Source organism: Athene cunicularia (genome assembly GCF_003259725.1).
Source record: "Athene cunicularia isolate RWA chromosome 1 unlocalized genomic scaffold, athCun1 chr1_part1, whole genome shotgun sequence".
Taxonomy (NCBI): Eukaryota; Metazoa; Chordata; class Aves; order Strigiformes; family Strigidae; genus Athene; species Athene cunicularia.
The window spans coordinates 92,792,227-92,812,693 of NW_020799091.1; the positions used below are offsets into that span (position 1 = coordinate 92,792,227).

The 20,467-nt window shown below is 36.1% G+C and overlaps 1 protein-coding gene across 19 annotated transcripts in view; it reads left to right on the top strand.

Annotated features, from left to right (window-relative positions):
* Window positions 1-16,616, top strand: part of KDM6A (lysine demethylase 6A) — a 125,311-nt gene extending 108,695 nt beyond the window's left edge. For 10 of the 19 annotated variants that reach the window (XM_026855849.1, XM_026855902.1, XM_026855929.1 and 7 more), the window contains 8 exons: window positions 1,164-1,228; window positions 1,330-1,404; window positions 3,214-3,362; window positions 4,379-4,493; window positions 6,390-6,577; window positions 7,878-8,019; window positions 12,904-13,030; window positions 13,937-16,616. In XM_026855849.1, coding sequence (XP_026711650.1) covers window positions 1,164-1,228; window positions 1,330-1,404; window positions 3,214-3,362; window positions 4,379-4,493; window positions 6,390-6,577; window positions 7,878-8,019; window positions 12,904-13,030; window positions 13,937-14,233 — 1,158 coding nt within the window. In that variant the 3' untranslated portion in view covers window positions 14,234-16,616. The remainder of the gene's footprint in view (window positions 1-1,163; window positions 1,229-1,329; window positions 1,405-3,213; window positions 3,363-4,378; window positions 4,494-6,389; window positions 6,578-7,877; window positions 8,020-12,903; window positions 13,031-13,936) is intronic. The other 9 variants (XM_026855894.1, XM_026855955.1, XM_026855909.1 and 6 more) reach the window with 5 other exon arrangements.
* Window positions 16,617-20,467: the final 3,851 nt, after the last annotated feature.

Sequence of the window (20,467 nt, forward strand, 5' to 3'; positions counted from 1 at the left end):
ACCAGGAAGTGAACTGCAGGATTTTCTGATTATATCTTTTTTCTCTGTTACAAATTGGGGGTAAAAATGCAATATATAAAATAATTTTCAGAATTATGATTTTCATTTTCCTCCTTGGAAATCAGAAAGAAAGCATGCATGTGTCCTTTGCCTAACACTGCTTTGACCTGTCCTTAGATGACTTATCGTGGTGTCCAAATGAAAGCTTTGTTTCTTCTTTCTACAGACAATCCTCTTGGCTTGCCCCAAGTGATCTTTTTTTGGTTATTCTTCTAATAACTATTACATTGCTTTTTAAAATGTCTTGACGTATTTGATAAATCCATCATCACTAGGTTTCTTTTTGTTTCTCTATGTCCTTTATTGAAAGGATGAATAAGACTTTCTCAGGTACATAGGGCACTTTGTGATTTAACAACAATCCCATTCAAAGCCAGAGATCTTTGGATGGCCTCCAGGCAGTTATTTCCTTCTTTTTGTCTTCTTATTTTTTCTTCTATGTCCATATACTTGCCAGAAAAAGAAGTCTTTAGAATAGGGTTTTGAGTGCACTCTGCTAAAAAGATCAAATTACTTCTTTTAATATTGGTTTGATTTTTTTCCACTAGTCATGGTTCTAGCTACTGCAGTGTTAAAATAGCATATAGCTATGAAAAATTCAAAAGATTTTATATAATGGATTTTATAAAATTAATTTTATAAATATTAGTCATCCTAGTTTCATGACAGGATACCTGCTTGACTTTGGAGGAAAGTAAATGTTCTAGTCTGAAAAAGTTAATGGTATTCCTTAAGAATGGATTCCAGTTCAGCTGCATAATGAAGCAAACCAACATACTAATTTGCAGCTGTCATGTAGGCTAGCAGAAATGTTCACACTGTAGACATTTTCTGTTGTCCTGGCCTGAGCTTCACTGAATTTGTAGTCATGAAGAAATTTTTTGAAATTACTTTTGACTAATAACTTCTTTTTTTTCCATAACAGTAATACTGATGTAAAGTCTTAGCTACAGATCTTCTAAAAATTGTACAAGCATCTTAAAACAAATGTACTTACTTCTGTGAACATGTTACCACTTTATGCCTATATATTTTATATATATTCTTATTTTTATGTATATTTATATAGATAAGAAAAACATTTTCACAATTGCATTTTATAGGAGGAAAATGAGAAGAAGAGTCACCACAAGGACCATTCAGATAATGAATCCACATCTTCTGATAAGTAAGTATGGTATAATTGTGATAATTCTGTAGTTGGTTTTATGTCTTTTTTTGCATCATTCCCATTTTCACATTCACCTATTATATTTTTTATATATGCAGCTCTGGAAGGAGGAGAAGAGGACCATTTAAAACAATCAAGTTTGGGACCAACATTGACCTGTCAGATGACAAGAAGTAAGTTGATTACAGTTTGTCCTCCTCACAGCTGTATTCTGCAGTATGGATACTCCTTCTGGAAGACCAGTGCATTCTTCTCAAACAGTCTGTTGATAAACCCAATTCCAGTTGCACACACCATTTCCACAATGAAATTGTTACCTTTGGTCTTTTAAAGTGTTGTGATGAGTCCTTCGCATGCTAAAGTCTCATTTCAAGTTTTTCTTTACAGGATCTTTATTTTTCAAAAACTGAACTTCAGAAACTATTCTTTCTAGTCCTTCTCCTCGTACATTCCCTTTGTTTCATTCTGAGCCTTTAAATTATTTGCTTACCACTTTAATACTTGTGAAAATACCAAGTTTTCGGTCTTTGCACAGGAATTGTAAGATTAAAGGTTTTTTCTTTATTGTTTGTCTGGATTTTTGTTACTTGTTTTTTGTTTCCTTTTGTTGCTACTGTCATCCTTTCTGTTCCCACTGTTGTGTAGCTCTTGCTTCTCCTATCCAGGAACAGGGTTCAAACTATGTAGTAAAGACAAGACCAATGCTTACCTGTGGAAAAGCCATGATACCACTCCCAGAAACTCAAAAAAATAAGTAATCAATTGAGTATTCTTTAGAATACGTAACCTTCTGTAAGTAAATGAAGGTAGCTCAGACGAACATCAGAAAGTATTAGGAATACTCTGAAAGCATGGGTTTATTGTCCAGTAATCATTTTTTATTTGGCTCAGTCTCTAGTTAGTATATATTTTTGTAAAAGATCCAGCATGTTTAGGCTGTCAGTCCTGCCAGCTCCAGTACAAAAATTCTGATCTACTTAAATCATTAGAGCAGAAGAAAATGTTATGGTGTTGGAAACTGGGGAATAAGGCTCACTTAAGATTCGGAGGGTTTTTGTGGTGTGGTCACTGAAAGATCAATGTGCATGTGTATATATGTATACGATGAGAGATTGGTTTAAAATTTCGAGTATGGGTGCTAATTCTTTCTAAAGAAAATTCCATCTGTAGATACAAAATTGTTGCTAATAAACCAGCACTCTGAGCAAACTGTTGAGAGAGAAACTTGAACCTAAGCATAACTCTCCTGAGGGTCATAGGGAATTGGATTGTAATACTTTAAGTAGTTCTGGTAGGATCCCAGGTAGATGCCAGATCTTCCGATCTGCAGTCTCAGCTTTTTCTACAAAACTATCTTTCCTCTCAACTAGCCTGTCAGATTTGTGGTTGTATTTGGAAATATTTAAAAATTCAAAGAGTAACACAGATACCCGGGTGACATTACAGCACTCCACACTTAAGTTCTGGGATTTTTGTGTTTGAAGATCTGTTTTTCTTAATGCCTGCATTCAGTTCCATGCATGGTCACAGCAATTGTGTGCACAGGCTAGGTTATGTTCAGATGGTCCTCCTGACATATGTTGTAGCATCGTATCATTTGGCTCTTGAAAGCATGGTTAACACTTTCTGACTGACCAGCTTAGAGTGTGGAGAAAAGCACAGCTCTGTTTTCACTTGGAAAAGGTGTACGCCAAGATGTAAACTGCAGGCAGACTTTCTGGCAGTATAGCAGCAGACTGGCTAACTGTGAAAGTGAGTCCAGCCACCCTGGCTTTAGCTCACCCTTAAATGGTATTGTTTAAATTTCTGTAACTGTCAAGTAAGGGTATTGCATTGTCTCAACTTCCCTCTTAAGTTATATAACAGTAGGTTCTCTGCTTCTTTATCTCCTATGCTAACAATTTTTTGAAAATGTCTCTGTTTTCCAAACTCTCTAAGAGTTTTAGGGATTCACAGTTTGTTAATTTGCTATTTTGTTGCAGGTGGAAGTTACAACTCCATGAACTGACAAAACTCCCTGCTTTTGTACGTGTGGTATCAGCAGGAAATCTTCTAAGCCACGTTGGTCATACCATCCTGGGCATGAACACAGTGCAGTTGTACATGAAAGTTCCAGGAAGCAGAACACCAGGTAAGTATAATCTCTTTGCATGGAAAAAAAACAGGTACTACTTCTGCAGTATTGATTTAACCGTACTGCAGATTTCCATATCTTACAGCATGCCTAAACATGATAAAAGTGTACGTATTGAGTATTTTTTAATTTTCTTGTTTAACTTAACTCTGCGTGTTTGAAGTACTAAATTACCTAATAGTGGAAATTTGTGGATTTCTGCAGTGCTAGGTAATTACTGTACTAACCTCTTTCATGCAATACTGGATTCTTTAAGGGGAAAAAAGAGGATGGGTTTATATACTTGAACAGTATTTGCATTTTGCTTACCTTTAAAGTTTTTATAAGCTTCCAAAGTGCATCTTGTGCAATCATAGAAATCAGTATACTTTTAGATTTTAGATGCTTTATTGTTTGAGGATAGGACTCAAACCTCCATAGTGAATAGTCCTATGTTAGGGCATGGGACTGAGATTTGAGGGAGCTGGACTAAATTTCAGGGTCTGTTTTTTCTGAAGTACAACTTCAGAAAATTCCATTAGGGATTATGGCTCAGTTTTTGAGCTGTCAAAAGAAGATAAAATACTGGCATTTCTACATTGATTTTGAAAGCTCTTTGGGACAGATTTTCTTACTGCTTGTTTATTCAGTGCCTGAAGTCATAAAGTTTTGCTCCTGACTGGGACTGTCAAGAACTATCATAAAACACAAAATCTAAGCTTCAGCATCTTGAAGCATTTATTTCTGCAAAAAGAGAACTGCTGAAGGACTGGTCAGATTCACAAGATTGGTAGTTCCAGTTTTTAATTTTCCATAAACTAACAAAAGCAGAATTCTCTTGTCACACATAGCTTAATTGCGTTTCTTAACACTGTGAAACACCCAAATAGTGTATGTAAGTGTCACGTAAAAATATGTACAAGTACTTAAACTGTGATGTAGGGGGGTTTAGTAATTGTAACTTTGCATTTTCATAGCATTATTTTGATAGATCAGCTTTACCTAAAGCATGTTTATTTTTCTCTAAATTTCAGGTCATCAAGAAAATAACAACTTTTGTTCAGTAAATATAAATATTGGTCCAGGTGACTGTGAATGGTTTGTTGTCCCTGAAAGTTACTGGGGTGTCATGAATGACTTCTGTGAAAAGTAAGCTGGGCGTGCTGTTTTTTTCCAAGTTCTCTGTGCCTGTCTAAGGGGGGGAGGGTGTCATATGGAGACATTATTTTATAGGTTTTCCATGTCATCAGAAAAGTCTTCTAAAATAAGTCAAAATGCAAAATCTAGAATTTACACAAAATAGGACATTTGTACAATGTACAGAAACTTGCATTGCCTGTGATAGCTTTTTTTTTTTTTTTTTTTTTTTTGAACACAGGGATGAAGGAAATATGAGAAGTGAGAGATTGGTAGTAGCAAAAGCTTCTCTAGGTTCAAGATACAAATTTATACTACGTTAAGGGAAATGAGAAGTTTAGTATAAGCATAAGTGGTGATGCCTTTGTAATGGCTTCTAGGGCTATTGCAGTGGAGTGACAATGAAGTTGGGGGTGAAGGAGTTGGGGTTTTGGTTTGGGTTTTTGTGAGTGATCTTGTATAGTATTTTCCTGGTGATGTATGTTGTTAATCTTCATTATGATTAGTATACATGTTGTACACAAGCAAGTACAGAGTCATTGGTATTTTGGCATGGTTTCTTGCTGCTAGATCTAGAGGGAGGGCTTTACTCAGACCCGAGGAGGTGTCATGCCATGTTTTGCATACACTTTCATGTTTGTAGCCTGCTGGAAAATTTCAGGTGCACTGACCATTGGGGAAATGCTCAGCCAGCTCTAAGACTGGGGTTTCTATGTTGTGCCTTGTGTTGAGTGAATGGTTTAAAAACAAACAAAACACACACACATGCACCACCACAACCCCACCTCCTACACACACACACACCCCCACACCCCCCCCAAAGAAGCAGAGAAGCAATTGTGTCCCCTAATCATGCTAGTGTTCGAGCAGTAGCATCTGTAGCTGATCTTGCAAGAGAAATTTTTCTTTCTTAGCCAATTCAAACTGGACTAAGATCTTGGCTTTTTTTCAGAACTTTTTAAGAGCTCCACAAATTCATCTCAGGGTTTCTGTACTCTGTATTTTCTGCCTATCTACTGACAACTGATCTTATTTCATCCACCTTTACAAAGGTTAGCCATCTCAAAATTGTAATTCCACTGATGCAGTTGTAATGTCTCTGATGATGACATATCTTTTACACCCATGACACTCTCCTCCTGAGGGAGACAGAGAAATGAGCATCTTGGTAACCTCATAAAAAGTCTAGAGTGCCTGATAGATGAATTGTCACTGAAAACTCTGGATTGTGAATGGTCTCTCATGGTGCAGTATAAAAACAGTATAAAATTGGGATAAGGATGGGAGAGAAGTATGTATTTTGCTTAACCATAGTGGAAGAGTTTATGCTTAGGAAATCCATATGAAGGTGTTTTTTTCATGCTTCTCAGGAGAGCTGATATTTCTTGGCTGAATAGAGCATAGACCTGTGGATCATAGTTGAGATGGTGCCAACAGGTTGCTTCTTGTGTGGACAACCTTCACATGCATACACTGCCAGTACGAGTACATGGCTGGCATTGTTCAAAACAGAAAGCATTCTTAAGAGCTGGCATGGTCTGTATACAAAACCAGTCACTGTTTAAAACAGTAGCATTAAGCATCAGTGTCATGCTAGATCTGACCAAGGATTTCTCTGTCTCAGCGTTAATAAAATACTGGGAAACTTAAAGGAGAACAGAACATAACTGAAGCCATGGACTGACTTCACATGGACAGCTAGATATTTGTTTTAATGTATTACAGGATCTGAAATATGGGATTAGGATCAGGGATTTTATAGATAAAATTTTCCTGTTGACTAGTCCTCCCGGGTCACTGATTAGATGCTGAAAACATTTATCATGGTGATCAGTGTTTACAGGTAATTTAATTGAAGTATCAACCACTAATATGTCTGCTGATAAATTCTTTTTCCTATTGTTTCAGGAACAATATGAATTTCCTAATGGGATCTTGGTGGCCAAACTTGGAAGATTTGTATGAAGCCAATGTCCCAGTTTATAGGTTTATTCAAAGACCAGGGGATTTGGTGTGGATAAATGCTGGCACTGTTCATTGGGTTCAGGCTATCGGTTGGTGCAACAACATTGCGTGGAATGTTGGCCCTCTTACAGGTATGGTTGAATAGTTCCTGTGCTGAACTACGTAATTAGGTAATATTATACTATATATGCCACAGAACCTGCCATTTCTCACTAATTTGCCATGCTTGACTAGATTAAATAATGAACATACATAGTATTTTAAACCATGATGTGTTGAAATTTTAAATAATTGCGCTGGTAAGCAGAAGAGAAAGCAGAAAGTCTTTGAAGTCTTTGCACTTGTTCATTTAATGGGCTTGTAAAAATTACAGTTGTATAGCAAACACTAGCAGAAAAAAATGTTTTTATTAATTCATACAGTCCATCTTGTAGGCCATTTCTAAACTTTTTCTCCCAAAACTTGTTCTATGCAGCAGACTGTGCTATAGCTTGCATATGAGTTTAAGAACTTGTCTAATCTGTCTTTATCAGGACAACGGATACCTAATTGCTCTTTAGTTAAAAGCATCAGGAAATACAAACAATTGTAAAATTTTGTTCATAAAGGAATATTAGGCTTTTCAGACCTACTGCTCTAGAAGTCTTTATTTTTGACCGATGGTCTTGGAAGGTTTTTATATGTGAGAACAGAAGGAAATTTCACAGCTAAAATGAGATTCTATCAAGCATTTGAAGAAAATGTGCTTCCAAAAAATTCCCATTTTCTTAAATAGCTTGAGGTGTGTCTTTACTTCATTATGGTGCAATAAATGGTATGTCTCCAGGGTTGTATGACTGCTTGATACAGAGCTCACATGTTCAGTTGCAGTAAATTTTGTAAAACATTTTTTTAAAAAGGGTGGGGTGAGTAGGCTGATTAATGAAAAAGTCTGACTCATTGCAACAAATCTCTCAAGGTGCAGTCTAGCTTTTCAAGACAGATTATATACCATAGGGTTGTTAAATTATGATAGAGTGAGATGCAGACATTTCAAGTTTAGATATTTTTTTTTTATTATTTTAAAGATCTGAAATATTTTAATATTTATTAAGTAACCCGTTCTGAAATATTGCTCTGCGTGGTGTTTGGCTGCTGGCTGGGTTCAAACCATGGTATCACCATAGAAATTGAACACTTGTCAATAACTTGTTTTCACAGATAGTGATTGCTGCTGTGGTATTGTGTGTTCTTTTAGCACCAAAAATACACTTTCTGAAAGAAATTTTATAGAATTCAAGTGTAGTTGGAATGAATGGGTCATTGCAAATTAAGTTTAACTTAGCCCTAAAAGGTATAAATTTTTATTATAATCAAATTGCTTTGACTCCAGTTGATACTTATTTTTTAACTTGACTAATTGCTTCTGTAATATTTTTTTTTTTTGTGTAGCCTGTCAATATAAATTGGCAGTGGAACGGTACGAGTGGAATAAACTGCAGAGCGTAAAGTCCATAGTACCCATGGTTCATCTTTCATGGAACATGGCTCGAAATATCAAGGTCTCAGATCCAAAGCTTTTTGAAATGATAAAGTAAGTTTTATGTATTTGAACATTTACTGTACCCATTTCCTTTCAAGCATAAATCAGTAGTTAATTTGTAAGTAGTCCTCTGTAAGGCTTTTCCATTCCTGAGAATCAAGGCAAAATTATTTTCTATACTGTTTTTCAAATGATCCATTTATAGATATTATTAATGTTATTACGCTTTATTTGCTGTTTATAATGATCTAATTAACTCTTCTGCTAAATATGCCATAGACATAGCGGTTTACAGAAGCAGTTGAGTGGGATGACAAAAGGTGTTGAGTTTGTACAGTAAGAAATAACAAAATTAGGTCATCAACTCAGTTATTAGAATTAGAATGCTTAGTAATTTTTACAGCAATTTTAACTTAATTTTACATTTCCAGAACCTCTAGTTACTGCTCACACACTGTAATTTGGAGATCCAGTACAAATGTTTTAAATAAAGGCAAGTAGGAATTTGAAAGCCTCCTTCCCTTTGTTCTTTCTTCTGAACAAAGAATTAATTGATGTATAAAATGATAATTCAGTTTAGTGACGTTTCTCACATGCATATTCCAAAATGCAGAGTATTTCAGGCTTGGAGCATCTTTAGTAATTTTTTTTAAAGATTGTAAGTCAAGTAAATGTAAATCATGTTGCAGCACCATTTTAACTAGGCTGAGGAATGAATGGACGTTTTGGCATATATCATAGGTCTGTCTTAAAGACAGTGAGGTAATGAATTCCAAAGCAAATTACTCATCATGAAAATACTCTGGTAGCAGCACTCTATTTTCCTTTATTTTTTCCCCTAGTAGGATTTATTGAAGACATCTAACTGTGACACCTTTTTACAGTAGGAATTTAATTTAGGCTTGAACATCTGTTGCAGAATGTTGGAATTGGAGGAATGGTACCTTTGTAAGGACCAAGAATGTTGGAAGTTGAAGACAGGGAGGTTTGTTGTACTCACTGTAAAGCTAGATTTTGGAATAGTATTTCTGTGTGGATACTTTCTTCACATCTAGTAACTAATTCCTAAGGTAAAGAAAATCTTGACAGTCCTACTCCTTCAATTAAGTTGTTAGTGCTTATATTCAGGATTCCAGCTGACATAAAAGGGAGAGGAGAAACTGAATAGTTAGAAATGAGAAATAGGGGGAAAAGAAGCAGGACGAGGGAGGAAGCCAAAAAGTCCATTTAAAAAACCCAAACAAAAAAAACCCCACACAAAATACCCACAGACTTACTTCACAATTACATTTATATATCTTCCCAAGCCCAGCAGGCATCCATTATAAAGCTTCAAGCAGTTCTGGAATCTTTTTGGCAAAATATTATTTGAATATTTTGGCACCTGTATTTTGCATTTGCACAAGTTTGGGGTTTTTTTGCCATGGTTTAGGCTTAAAAGGAGAAAAACATGATTGAGCATAGCATCCTTCTCTAGGAGAATCACTTAAAATGTAAAGAAGCAGAGAACAAAATGTTAGTTTCCTGTTGTCTTGCTGGCTAACAGCAGCTGAGCTTTTTCTAGTGAGACACCTAAACTCCAGGTGTACATTTCAAACAGAGATGCTGAGGAGCAGATATAAACTTTGGTCTTGCATACAGTTACTTTTTACAGTCTGTTGAAACCATTTCCAGTTTACTTGGATTAAGCCCTCCATCAGAGTTAGTTGTCAGCCAGGTCCTGGGTTCCATGCTATGTGTGCAAAGGGGAAGAAGATCCAGTGATGAGCTCTGGTTTGTAGCTTCTAGCAGCAGTAACCTGAGGTAACTCCTGGTTGTGGTCACTTCTGTAGTTATGGCATAGCTGTTACTAGAAATGGGTGTCACCAGAATATGCAGTCCAGTATCTGACCTTGGCTTTGTAAGCATACTGGAAAGGTAGAAACCTTCGTGAATCTCCTTAAGATAGGAAAGCAGTTGCATAGTTTTCTAATGGACTGCTTGTCTGCAGGAAAACAGCACCAGCTCTCAAGTAGCTGTTGTCCACTGCTCCTGGATTTTATTATGTACAAAATAACATACATAATGTCAGAAAAAAATGTGTGTTTATATATGTGTATGTATGCATGTGTATGGGATACAGCTAGTTGAATTTAATCTTGAATAGCTGCCTTTTCATTTGTCATCAGGAAAAAAAATCTATTGGTGACACAGCTGTCATCTTTTTGCCAAATGCAGTGTGTAAAATTGCACATTGAAGATACCTGAAGTGTTAAGGTAGTTTGAATTCTGTCTCTGGGGCTTCTTAGGTATTGGAAATAGTACAAAAGAATAGCTTTTGGAAAACAACAAAAAGTAGTTTGTAATTCTAATTTTGAAAGATAAATACAAATATGTCTTACTGGGTTCTGTGAGAGTAACCACTACAGAGGCATCAAACTAAAATTTAAGCATACATATAAATATTTGGAACCAGATTAATGATGAAGAGAAATAGAACAGCAGTAGGGAAAAAATAACAGAAGGAAACTTTGCTTTTGGAAGAAATGTAAAGCCTCCTTATATTTTTAGTTAATGTGCAACTATGTGTTGTCTTGCTAGATGAAAGACAAAGAGCAAAAATTGAAACTTTCTAATGATGTTTTTTAAAGATTTCTTATTAACAGTAGAATCATGAGCAGGAACACAGGCAAAGTTATTTAAAACTTGACTGAGGGAGCACAACCCTCAAGAAAAGAAAAATGAACTGCAAACCTCTTGGATGGAAGCTAGAATGACTTTTACAAATGCATCTGAGGAAGAGAAGAATTTTAGAGGTAGTGGGAACATAGTAATAAAGGTTTAAAAAATTAATTCCAAAGTAACTGAAATACTAAGTTCTTTTACAAAAATAGTTTTAGAAACGTAAAAGAACATGACGTGGGAGAAAGGATTTTACATGAAGTCATGAAGCCATACAAAATACTTTTTGGTATCAGTAGGGAAGATATATTACTGAAAGATACAAAGAGGTCAGTTTTGCATTGCCATTGGTATGGTCTGCACACTTCAGAAGGTTTTACTGGATATTTAAATATTTGAACAGGTTTCTTGCTGCCCTTCTAGGTATCAGGATATTGTCCATTGTAAAAATCTCTTAAATATTTGAATTTGACTGGACATGATTTACTTATACTCTATGAATTTGAGAGAGATATGATCTGGATTTTATTTTAACTGAATTCTGAATTGTAGAAGAATAAAAGCAGGCCAAAAAAAAAGGTGACATTTTTTTAAACTTACACGTGTGACTCTGCTAGACACTGTTTTGGCTTTCTTTAGGCTTCCCAAACTTTAGGAAATTGTGGTGCATTTTCAAAACGATGGTTCATATGCTTTTTCCCACTCTTTGACAACATGAAATAATGAATATTTAAGTTTTCACGTGTCATTACTAGAATATGAATTTTATCCAAGGAGGGGGAATTCCCCTTCTAGCTATTATTTTTTGGCTTTGGTTGCAAATTTGGCAAACATTACAGTGGTGTTATATGTGGGTTGCATTCTGGGCAATTCTTTTTTCACAACTGTACCACTAGCAAACTCTTTGAAAATAACACTTTGTTTGAAAGTGCAGAAGGAGTTACAGCTAAATGAGCTGTTTCATTTTCTTGAAATTCATTATATGAAAATATGATGTTTAACAGAGACACACACAGTCAGTTTTGTATTGTTCTCACAGTGAGGGTATTAATGAAGCTGTAGACTTGTTTTTGGTGAAGATGAACAGTCTGAGTGTAAAACATTGAGGAGAGTATCTCAAAGTAAGCCTAAGATTCTCTTAACTACTTGGAAACACATGAAACAAACTTTTTTTTAAAAAAATACAGAATGTATATATTACATGTTTAAGGCTTTAAAATGGGGGAAGGATCAAGTTGAAAACGTTTTGATAGAACTCTTGAGCACTTTGTTTTCTGTCCAATGTTTGTTCTTCCCCTTACATTCTTCCTTCTGCATCTAATGAGCATGTAACATAACCACCCTGTGGAGGAGAAAATTAAAGGCTGCAAAGGCTGCAGCTCAAATAAATAGGACAGCTGAGAGCTAAAAAAAATTGTAAATAACATTATAATTTAGAAATCTGATGACCTGTTTTGCCAACTTTTTTTTAAAGAATTTATGTAGCTCATGCAATGCTAGAAAACAAGTTAGATTTTCTAGTACAGAAGAGAACTATATAAACTTGTGAAGATCAAATTATATTTTTTTAATCCTTTACGGAAGTATGGCAGGGAATTGTTGATTTTAATCTGACATTTGACCAGTTCTTTTCTTCATTCATAAAATAAGTGTTAAAAAAATACAGGTTTTTCCTGTGAAGGGACTTTTTTTTCTAATACCAACCTGTCTATTCTTTTTCCTTTTACATGGAAGAAGATACTTGTTGATAGATCTTGTTTCCACTGTGTGTAGTGTGATTACTGTCAGAACTTGGGTTTTCAGACTTTGGATAACTGAAAGTTTAGTAGTGCTGAGGAAGTAACAGAGTTTTTTTGGATGTTAGTTAAAACAGTTCTTTGGATTAGGCCATATAGTCGTTTCACTTGGCAGTTCAAACTGACTTTTTTTGCTGATAAATTCATAGTTCAAAATAAAATACATAAATTGCTTTTGAAAATACCTTGTTTTATTGTGCTTAAAAGAGCATTCATGCATTCCAGTCAAAAATTAAAGATACAGCCTGTTTGCAGAGCGAGGGGCGGTACTGAAATGGAACAAATCTACATAGAGGTCCATAAGCATGTGGTCTAACTTGTGAGTCATGAATCCAGTGATTCATATTAGCCAGCTGTTCCAGAAATCCCAGAGGAAGAGTAAGCTCCAGGTACAGGGTCTTGGAAGAAATATAGGCCTACTTGAATCTTGCTATAAAGTTGAATATTGAACTAAATATACAACTGATTTTGATTGCAGGTACTGCCTGTTAAGAACTCTCAAACAGTGTCAGACACTGAGGGAAGCTCTAATTGCTGCAGGAAAAGAGATAGTCTGGCATGGGCGAGCAAAGGACGAGCCAGCTCATTACTGTAGCATTTGTGAGGTCAGTAAGAATATGTGTTGAGCTTGTGTACTACTTGTCTTTTGTTGTTGTTGTTGCTATTTTAATCTTGGCTTTTTTTAAGTTGCAGCATATCTACTGTATGCTATAAGTACATGCATGTGATGAAGTACTGTCTTCAAAGAGCTGTTTTTCTAGACATAGGTTGTATTTTGTTGCAGTCTCTTCCACAGTACTCCAACAGCACTGTTATTCACTAGGTCGATTTTCAATTCTCAGTTACTGTAAAAAGTTGTTATCCCTTCCTGCATATAATTTGATCTGCTGAGTTTAATTTTAAAGGTGTATCTGTTTTCATTTCTGAAGTCAACAGCAGCCCCAAAAGAGAACTTAACTACATTTTCTTCACATAGCATTTTGCTGAAATTTTTTATTTTGTTTTCTGTTAATAGTTCCTTTAAAGTATTGGTTAATAGTTTTCATGAAGCTTAAAAGAAAATAAAATTTTCCTAACCCCTGAAAATCAGTTTCTAGTTAGCTTCTGCATGATCCTCTTGGGCAGGATGAGCATGTGACAGAGTAGTAAGGAAATAAATCATGACCTTCTGTTGCAGACAGATTTCTAAAAAGAAAATTAGGTGTGCTGGTTATAAATCCCCACCTTACTGAGTAACCCCTATTCAGAGTATGAATCCTGCTTTGTCAATATTGACCAAAAGCTTTCCCATAGCACTGTTCATGCAGACATCCTTAGTGTAGTATTAGTCATTTTAAAGTGTTTCACTTCTCTGTCTGAGCCTTAGGAGGATGAATTTTCCCTGAACAAATCTAATTTTTCTCTTTGCATGCACAGGGTAAGGTTGTAAATGTTGAAGAAAATAGTTTTCATGGTTTAGCTTTTAAAAAATGAAATTGTAACAGTTGACTTTTCTGTTTCCTGTCTAATAGGTGGAAGTCTTTGATCTGCTTTTTGTCACTAGTGAGAGCAATTCTCGAAAGACCTATGTTGTACATTGCCAAGACTGTGCACGAAAGATAAGCACGAACCTGGAAAATTTTGTGGTGCTAGAACAGTACAAAATGGAGGACTTGATGCAAGTCTATGATCAATTTACATTAGTAAGTCAAATTAATAAGTGGGTGCATAAATACATTATTTGTAAAGCGGTTGTAGGCTGTCTTGGTGCTCCATTGTATGAGTACCGTGGACTTTCTGATTCAAATGGAGGTATGGGTTGTGTGTGATGTTTACAGAACAAAACGCTGAAGAGTCAGAATTATGTGAAATAGTACAGTAACTTACTGCAGAACATAACCACTGAGTTTTCAGGAAAAGTATGATGTTACAATTCATAAAGTTGTGGCTTTAAAAATCCAATAGAGATCACCTGAAGACCATAACTGGATCAGATGGAGATGGGAAGATTCAGGACAGTGAAGCTTGGAGAAACTAGCACCAGGTTCAAGAGCATCTCTAATACATTGGTTGTGGTATGAAGTCAGTATAGCAGCAGAGCATCCTATGCACTCAGACCCCTTCCTTCCCCTTCCCCACCCATCCCCTCCCAAATCAGCACTGTCCTTCTGCTTAGCAAGTGGATGCTCTCAAACAGTTCTGTCTTTTGGCTTGGGGCCTCCTTTGCATTTCAATTTAAAGCAAAAAGCCTCTTTGCCATTATAGCTTTGTGCTATATATGGCAGCCTCCTGCTTTGAACTGTGTCAGCACAACTGTCCTAACATTTCACTCAGGTTTCATTGTTTCAGGCAAAGATGGCTTGTTTGTAATCACAATGGAAGTGATGCTGGACTTATTTATAAGCCTTGCCTTTCTGTCAAAGGAGACAAACGTTGGACTAAGTGTTATGAGAATTTCATGTTGAATTAAATGCAACAGCCCAGAAACGGCTGTGCCTTTTGATTCATTTCCAGGTGCTGCAGAAAATGTATGTTTAGACAATTATTTCATGTAATGCTAGCATGCTAAGTTGTGACTTTTTGAGTGAAGGCCTCAAGGCTCACCAGTATAGGCTGGTGCGAGTGCAGGACCATGTCCTCTGATTTTAATTCTCTTCATTGGTCCTACAGGGCCTGAGGTGGTTGAACTTCAATACATAATTCTAGGAGCCCATTGTTGTTACAGTTTGTGAAATACTGCAATTTCGAAGTGATGATCTGCTATAGAAAAGTATATTAAAAAACTGACCTGTTCTCAGATATGTCATTCAGTTGAGTGGAAATGGGCAAGAATATTTCTGTATGGAAAAGAGGGGGGAGGAGGGAGGGCTGTTTTGTGGTCTGTGTTTATAACATTATACATAACAGTGATACTGTCCCTAGAACAAGGGTTCTCAACCTGTGAGTAGCTCCCTCCCTCACCAAAGCCTATACCTGCAGCCCTAAAGGGCGTTAATAATTGTTTTCTTGCGAAACTGGCGTACCCATTCATTTCTTTTAAAGGGGATACAGTCCCAATTGAGAAGAGTCATAGCCTAGAAATGACATCTCTCAGATCTAGGCGAAGAGTTAAGGTTTGTTGCAAGTCACAGGGCAAAGATAATGTGAGATGGCAAAGGTGCAGTAGGCCTAATGGAGACGCTCTGTGTTTGGGGTGGAGTATAGGCAGCAAGCAAGGGGATCAGCTAGTGTTAGTGTTTCATAGGTGGGTACTATGGGTTGATTTAAAGTGTCTTTCAAGACTGAGCAGCTTCTCAAAGAGATTCCACATCATGACAGGACTGATGAGGAGGAAAAGAGGAGAAGGAAATGCCATCAGAGATTCAGTATTTTGATGGTAATGCGACAAAGTGCAATATTGGGAGGTAGTTAAGAAATATTTAGACCTTGTCTCCTGAAGGCAGGCAGGAACAGGACACCTACCTTATTTCAGTCTTGAGAGACTCTAATATTGTCTTTCAGGATTAAAAAAAAACAAAACAAAAAAAAAAAAACACCTTTGTCCCCATGTCAGAGAATCTGAGACCCTTTCCACAGACACTTTTAACTTCAGAGTTATATGTTATTATTTAGGTAGAGGGGAAGAAGTATGAAGCCTGCAGGGCATTTGGAGAGCCATAGACCTCCCCACAAATTTTCTCCCCACTTGTAAACAGGTTGAGAATCCCTGTTTTAGACTATATATATAAAGATAATTCTATACTGAACCCTTATGGAGGTCTTAGCTGCCACAATGGGACTTGTTTTGGCAGCTCACATCATATTAACGCAGATACCCCAAAGCATATTCCAGTCTGCAGTATAGGCAAAATCCTAACGCAGAGTAGTCACAAAATACACATTGTGTTTGAGTAAGTTGGGAAAAAATGCTAGTATCCACTTGAAAGAGTCCTGAAGTGTAAAACCAGTAGTGCGTGTGACTTGAAACGCTCATGGTTACAATTTGTGCAGGTCTTGGTTAAACAACCAAGTTTTACACCCTTGTAGAAAAGGTAATTTAATGTTTTCTTTTTCAGGCTCCTCCATTGCCATCCTCCTCATCTTGACATTTTTTCATGGACATTAAATGAAAACTTTTCTGATATTCAGGAAGTGACCCAGTTCTGCACCACTGATTTTTGTAGCTATCCCGTAAGGCTGCTGGCTGAAAGCTGTGTCTATGCAACCTTCCAAGTGCGGAGTGTCAACCAACTGGACAGGAGAGAGCACTGCCTCCTACTCCAGAACTCAAAACAAATAAAGCTCATCCAGCTGTACTTCAAAAAAATAATTCCATGTTTTGTATATATCTGACAAAACTGGCAACATTATACAGACTACTGACTTGAAGACCACCTCTTTTGTATTTCTCTGTTTCTGGGCTGATGAGTTGGTTTCATCCATTTTTCCCCTTCAGAATTTCCCTTGGAAAAAGTACTAGCTTAGCTGGTCATTTCTTTGTAAGGTAGTTAGAAATTTTTTTTTTTTTTTTTTTTTTTTTTTAATGTGAAGAGTTAGGTGATATAAATTTTTTACTGCTTTTATGTTTTTCTGTCTTGTTTTGAAACCATGACGGTTACACTTTTGGTTCCTAAATAAAATTTAAAACAATTAACAGCCAAGTCACAAAGATAAATGGGTTGCACATAGACTAAGGAATAAACTTCAGATTTGTGATTTTTGTTTCTAATCTTGATGTAAATTTACACTATTTATAAATACATATTTATTGCTTGAAAATATTTGTGAATGGAATGCTGTTATTTTTTCCAGATTACCTGCCATTGAAATTTTAAGGAGTTCTGTAATTTCAAACACTACTCCTATTACATTTTCTATATGTAAATAAAACTGCTTAGCATTGTACAGAAACTTTTATTAAAATTGTTTAATGTTTAAAGTTTTTCTATTGTTTGAGTTTTAAAAAGATTTTATGTACAGTGCCCAGTTTTTGTTCTTTTTTTGAATCTGATTATATATATTTTATATATACTCTTGTGCTTGTGTATATATATAATATATATAGAAACACAAATATAAATATGTGTATAAAGATCTAGAGACTAAATTTTTCTCATTTTAAGTTTTACATCTATGGTAGATTTGAGGTGTCTACTGTAAAGTATTGCTTACAAAAGTATGATTATTTTTAAAGAAATATATGGTATGTATCCTCAAGACATAGAATGACCTTCAGACTGGTTTATTGTTAAATTGCACTTTTTGCAATAACAGACCAATAAATAGTTGCTGCCAAAATGTAGTAGTAGAAAATAAGCAATGGCTAAACTTTAAAGCTCTTCAAAATACCGGCTTTGACAGGAAGTTTGGCACTAGTTTTAGAAGAGGAATGAAAAAGGTGAATTTGAGTTTGGGTGGGGATATTCTCTAGAATTCAACCAAATTGCAATTTATATATTACATTATGTTCTATTAACAATTTTAAAAGCTAAGACTGAATCATCTTGGAGTCATTGTTGACCCAAAAAATAGGACGTTGTTTTGTGGTATTCTATTGTATTTTCACATATTTTGTAATACGAATTCACTGGTAAATTTTTGAAGCACTAGGTTTATTTAGGACAAGTTTATAATATATCATTGTAACAGTTTGCAGTTTTAATGATGGTATTTATTTTAAGTTGCTCCTTTCTCATTAGCTTCTTGAAAATGCATTAAATCTAAATTTCAAATTTGATAGCTTTCTTATCGATCGGAGTTGACTGATGCAGAAGGTTCTGCATCAAACAGTTTCTCATAATTTCTCATTAGTGGGGTATGTTAGTGATTGCATTGTTAAATTTTTTGTAATCAATGTGAAGTGTTAAAGGCACAGAGCATGCTAATAGTTTATTTTGAAGAAAAAGAATTGCCTCTTACATTGCAGCTTCAAACAAAGGGTGTTTTTAATGAAGAATCAGTACAGCTTGTCTAATGCTGTTACAACAGTTTATCCGTAGTTATAAATTACTTTCTTGTTAGTTCTTACAACAGTTGGACAAAAGGGTATAGAGATTAAAGAAAATCATAACAAATGCTCTTGCCAGCAAAATTATCAACTAGCAGTTAGGAAGCCAGTATTTGCAGTTCTGTAAAGATGTCTCAGCTCTTGATAACAAACTCTACAAATCATTATTTTTTACTTATGTATTTTATGCAGTCATAAATATTGTAATCTTGACAAACCATGCTGCAACTGAAAAACTACTCCTTTACAGTAGTCTTAAACCCAAATAAAAGCAAGATAACTTACCTCAACTAATGGTAAACAAAAAGTCCTCGTTTCTCAGTGCTGTAAAAGAATATTGCTAACTAGGGAAAGAGCTACTGTGTGCTAATTAAAAGGGCTTTGTACCTTTCCTCCCCCTTTGGAAAAGAGGATATTCCCAAGAATTAAAACCTGTATTTTGTCAATGAACAAGTAGACCAAATCAGTGGAGCATCAGGCAGTATTGCTCATTGTGCATGAAGGTTTTGTCATGAATTTGAATTGCTGCAGGGCTTTAATATTTTGCAGTTTTCATATTTAATTACACTATGCTCCTAACCGATGGACAGTTTTGATCTATAAGCTGCTATGATTTAGAATGCTTTTGTTTCATTTTATTAAAAAAGCACAAGTTAATATTTTATCAATTGTAGTTATTATGAAGCACTTCCGCTTCTTAAATTATGGAGCTCATGATGCAAGTGAAACCTCTGTAATCTCTGGATATTTCCAAGTGTTAGCAATTGGGCAGGGTGGGGGGAGGTGGGAGTCCTAAACTGAACAGAGGGGATTAGCTCGCTTCCCAAGGAACCTCAGTCTTGGGGCCCTTGAGCTCCACAGCTGAGCCATACTGCAAGTGATTGTGAATAGCGTGTGGCTACAAATCATAGTAGCAGGCAAATTAAAGATCGAAGTGTAAAAGCATGCAAATGGCCAAAGATGTGGCATTTATTGCAAGAATTTTTTGAAAGGTACATACTAATAGAGAAAAGGCATTATTGGGGGATGGATAAAACCAGAGATGCAAATGGTTGTTTAAAAAGTTGAAGCAAGATAATAGGGAATTAGAAATAAATAGCAACATTTGCTACTGAACTGTGGATCTGAGAACTGTCCTGGAGGAGCTTGACAACAAAGGGATCCCATAAATGGACAGAAGGAATAGTTGCTTTCTGAGTTGAAGTTTGTCCATAAATACATTTAACAGAGCATTTGATTTTTAAGTTTCCCTTCAGGTACATAACTTGGGAGCAATTTCTCTTTTTTGGGAAAAGTGAAGTCCGACTAGTGGTTATATTTTAGAAGTAGTGATGTTGGTAGCTATATAAGTAATAAGTATTTATAGAGAAAGGTCACTAGAAAGTTAGAAGTAACCAGTGACAGAAAATTTCCCAGATTTCCTGAATTCATGTGGTAGATAACTTTTTGATCCTGTAGACAAAGTATCCTGAATCTGTGCCCTTCTAGTTGGAAGAAGGACTTTCAAAGTAGTGTTAAAATGATGCTGCTTTGCTTAAATGAGTACAGCTTGCCTCAGTTCAGTGTAGTATAGCAGATTCTTGGAACAAGGGTGGGCAAGGCATGGAGACTCCACAGCTGTTCATATTCTGGCCACAAATACATTTGCTGATTGGGAGATAGAAGATGCAGGGATTTGACTGAGATGATAGGGAAGAGGGTGCTTCTCTTTGGTTGCTGCCCTGATCCTGGAAAGGGGCTCAAGTAAAGATGTTACTTGGCGTACAGGGCTAGGAAGAGGGCTTCCCAAGGTCAGAGTCATTTTGTCTGGATCCCTGGCAGAGTCATGGCCCATTGATTGGGCAGCAGCTAAGGGTGGTAGGGAAGCTTCATCTTCATAACTGCTTTAGCCTCTGTGGGAACCAGAGTGAGGAGGCACTCCAGCTGGGGGTCAGCAAGCCCTGCAGCACAGGGAGAAGGCTGGTGAGGGTGACGATTTATCTGTGGCAGGTCAAAGCCAACCAGTACTGACTGCTTCCGTTGTGCTGATGCTGACGGCGGAGGAGGCGATATGCAGGCAATGCCCGGACAAGTTCAA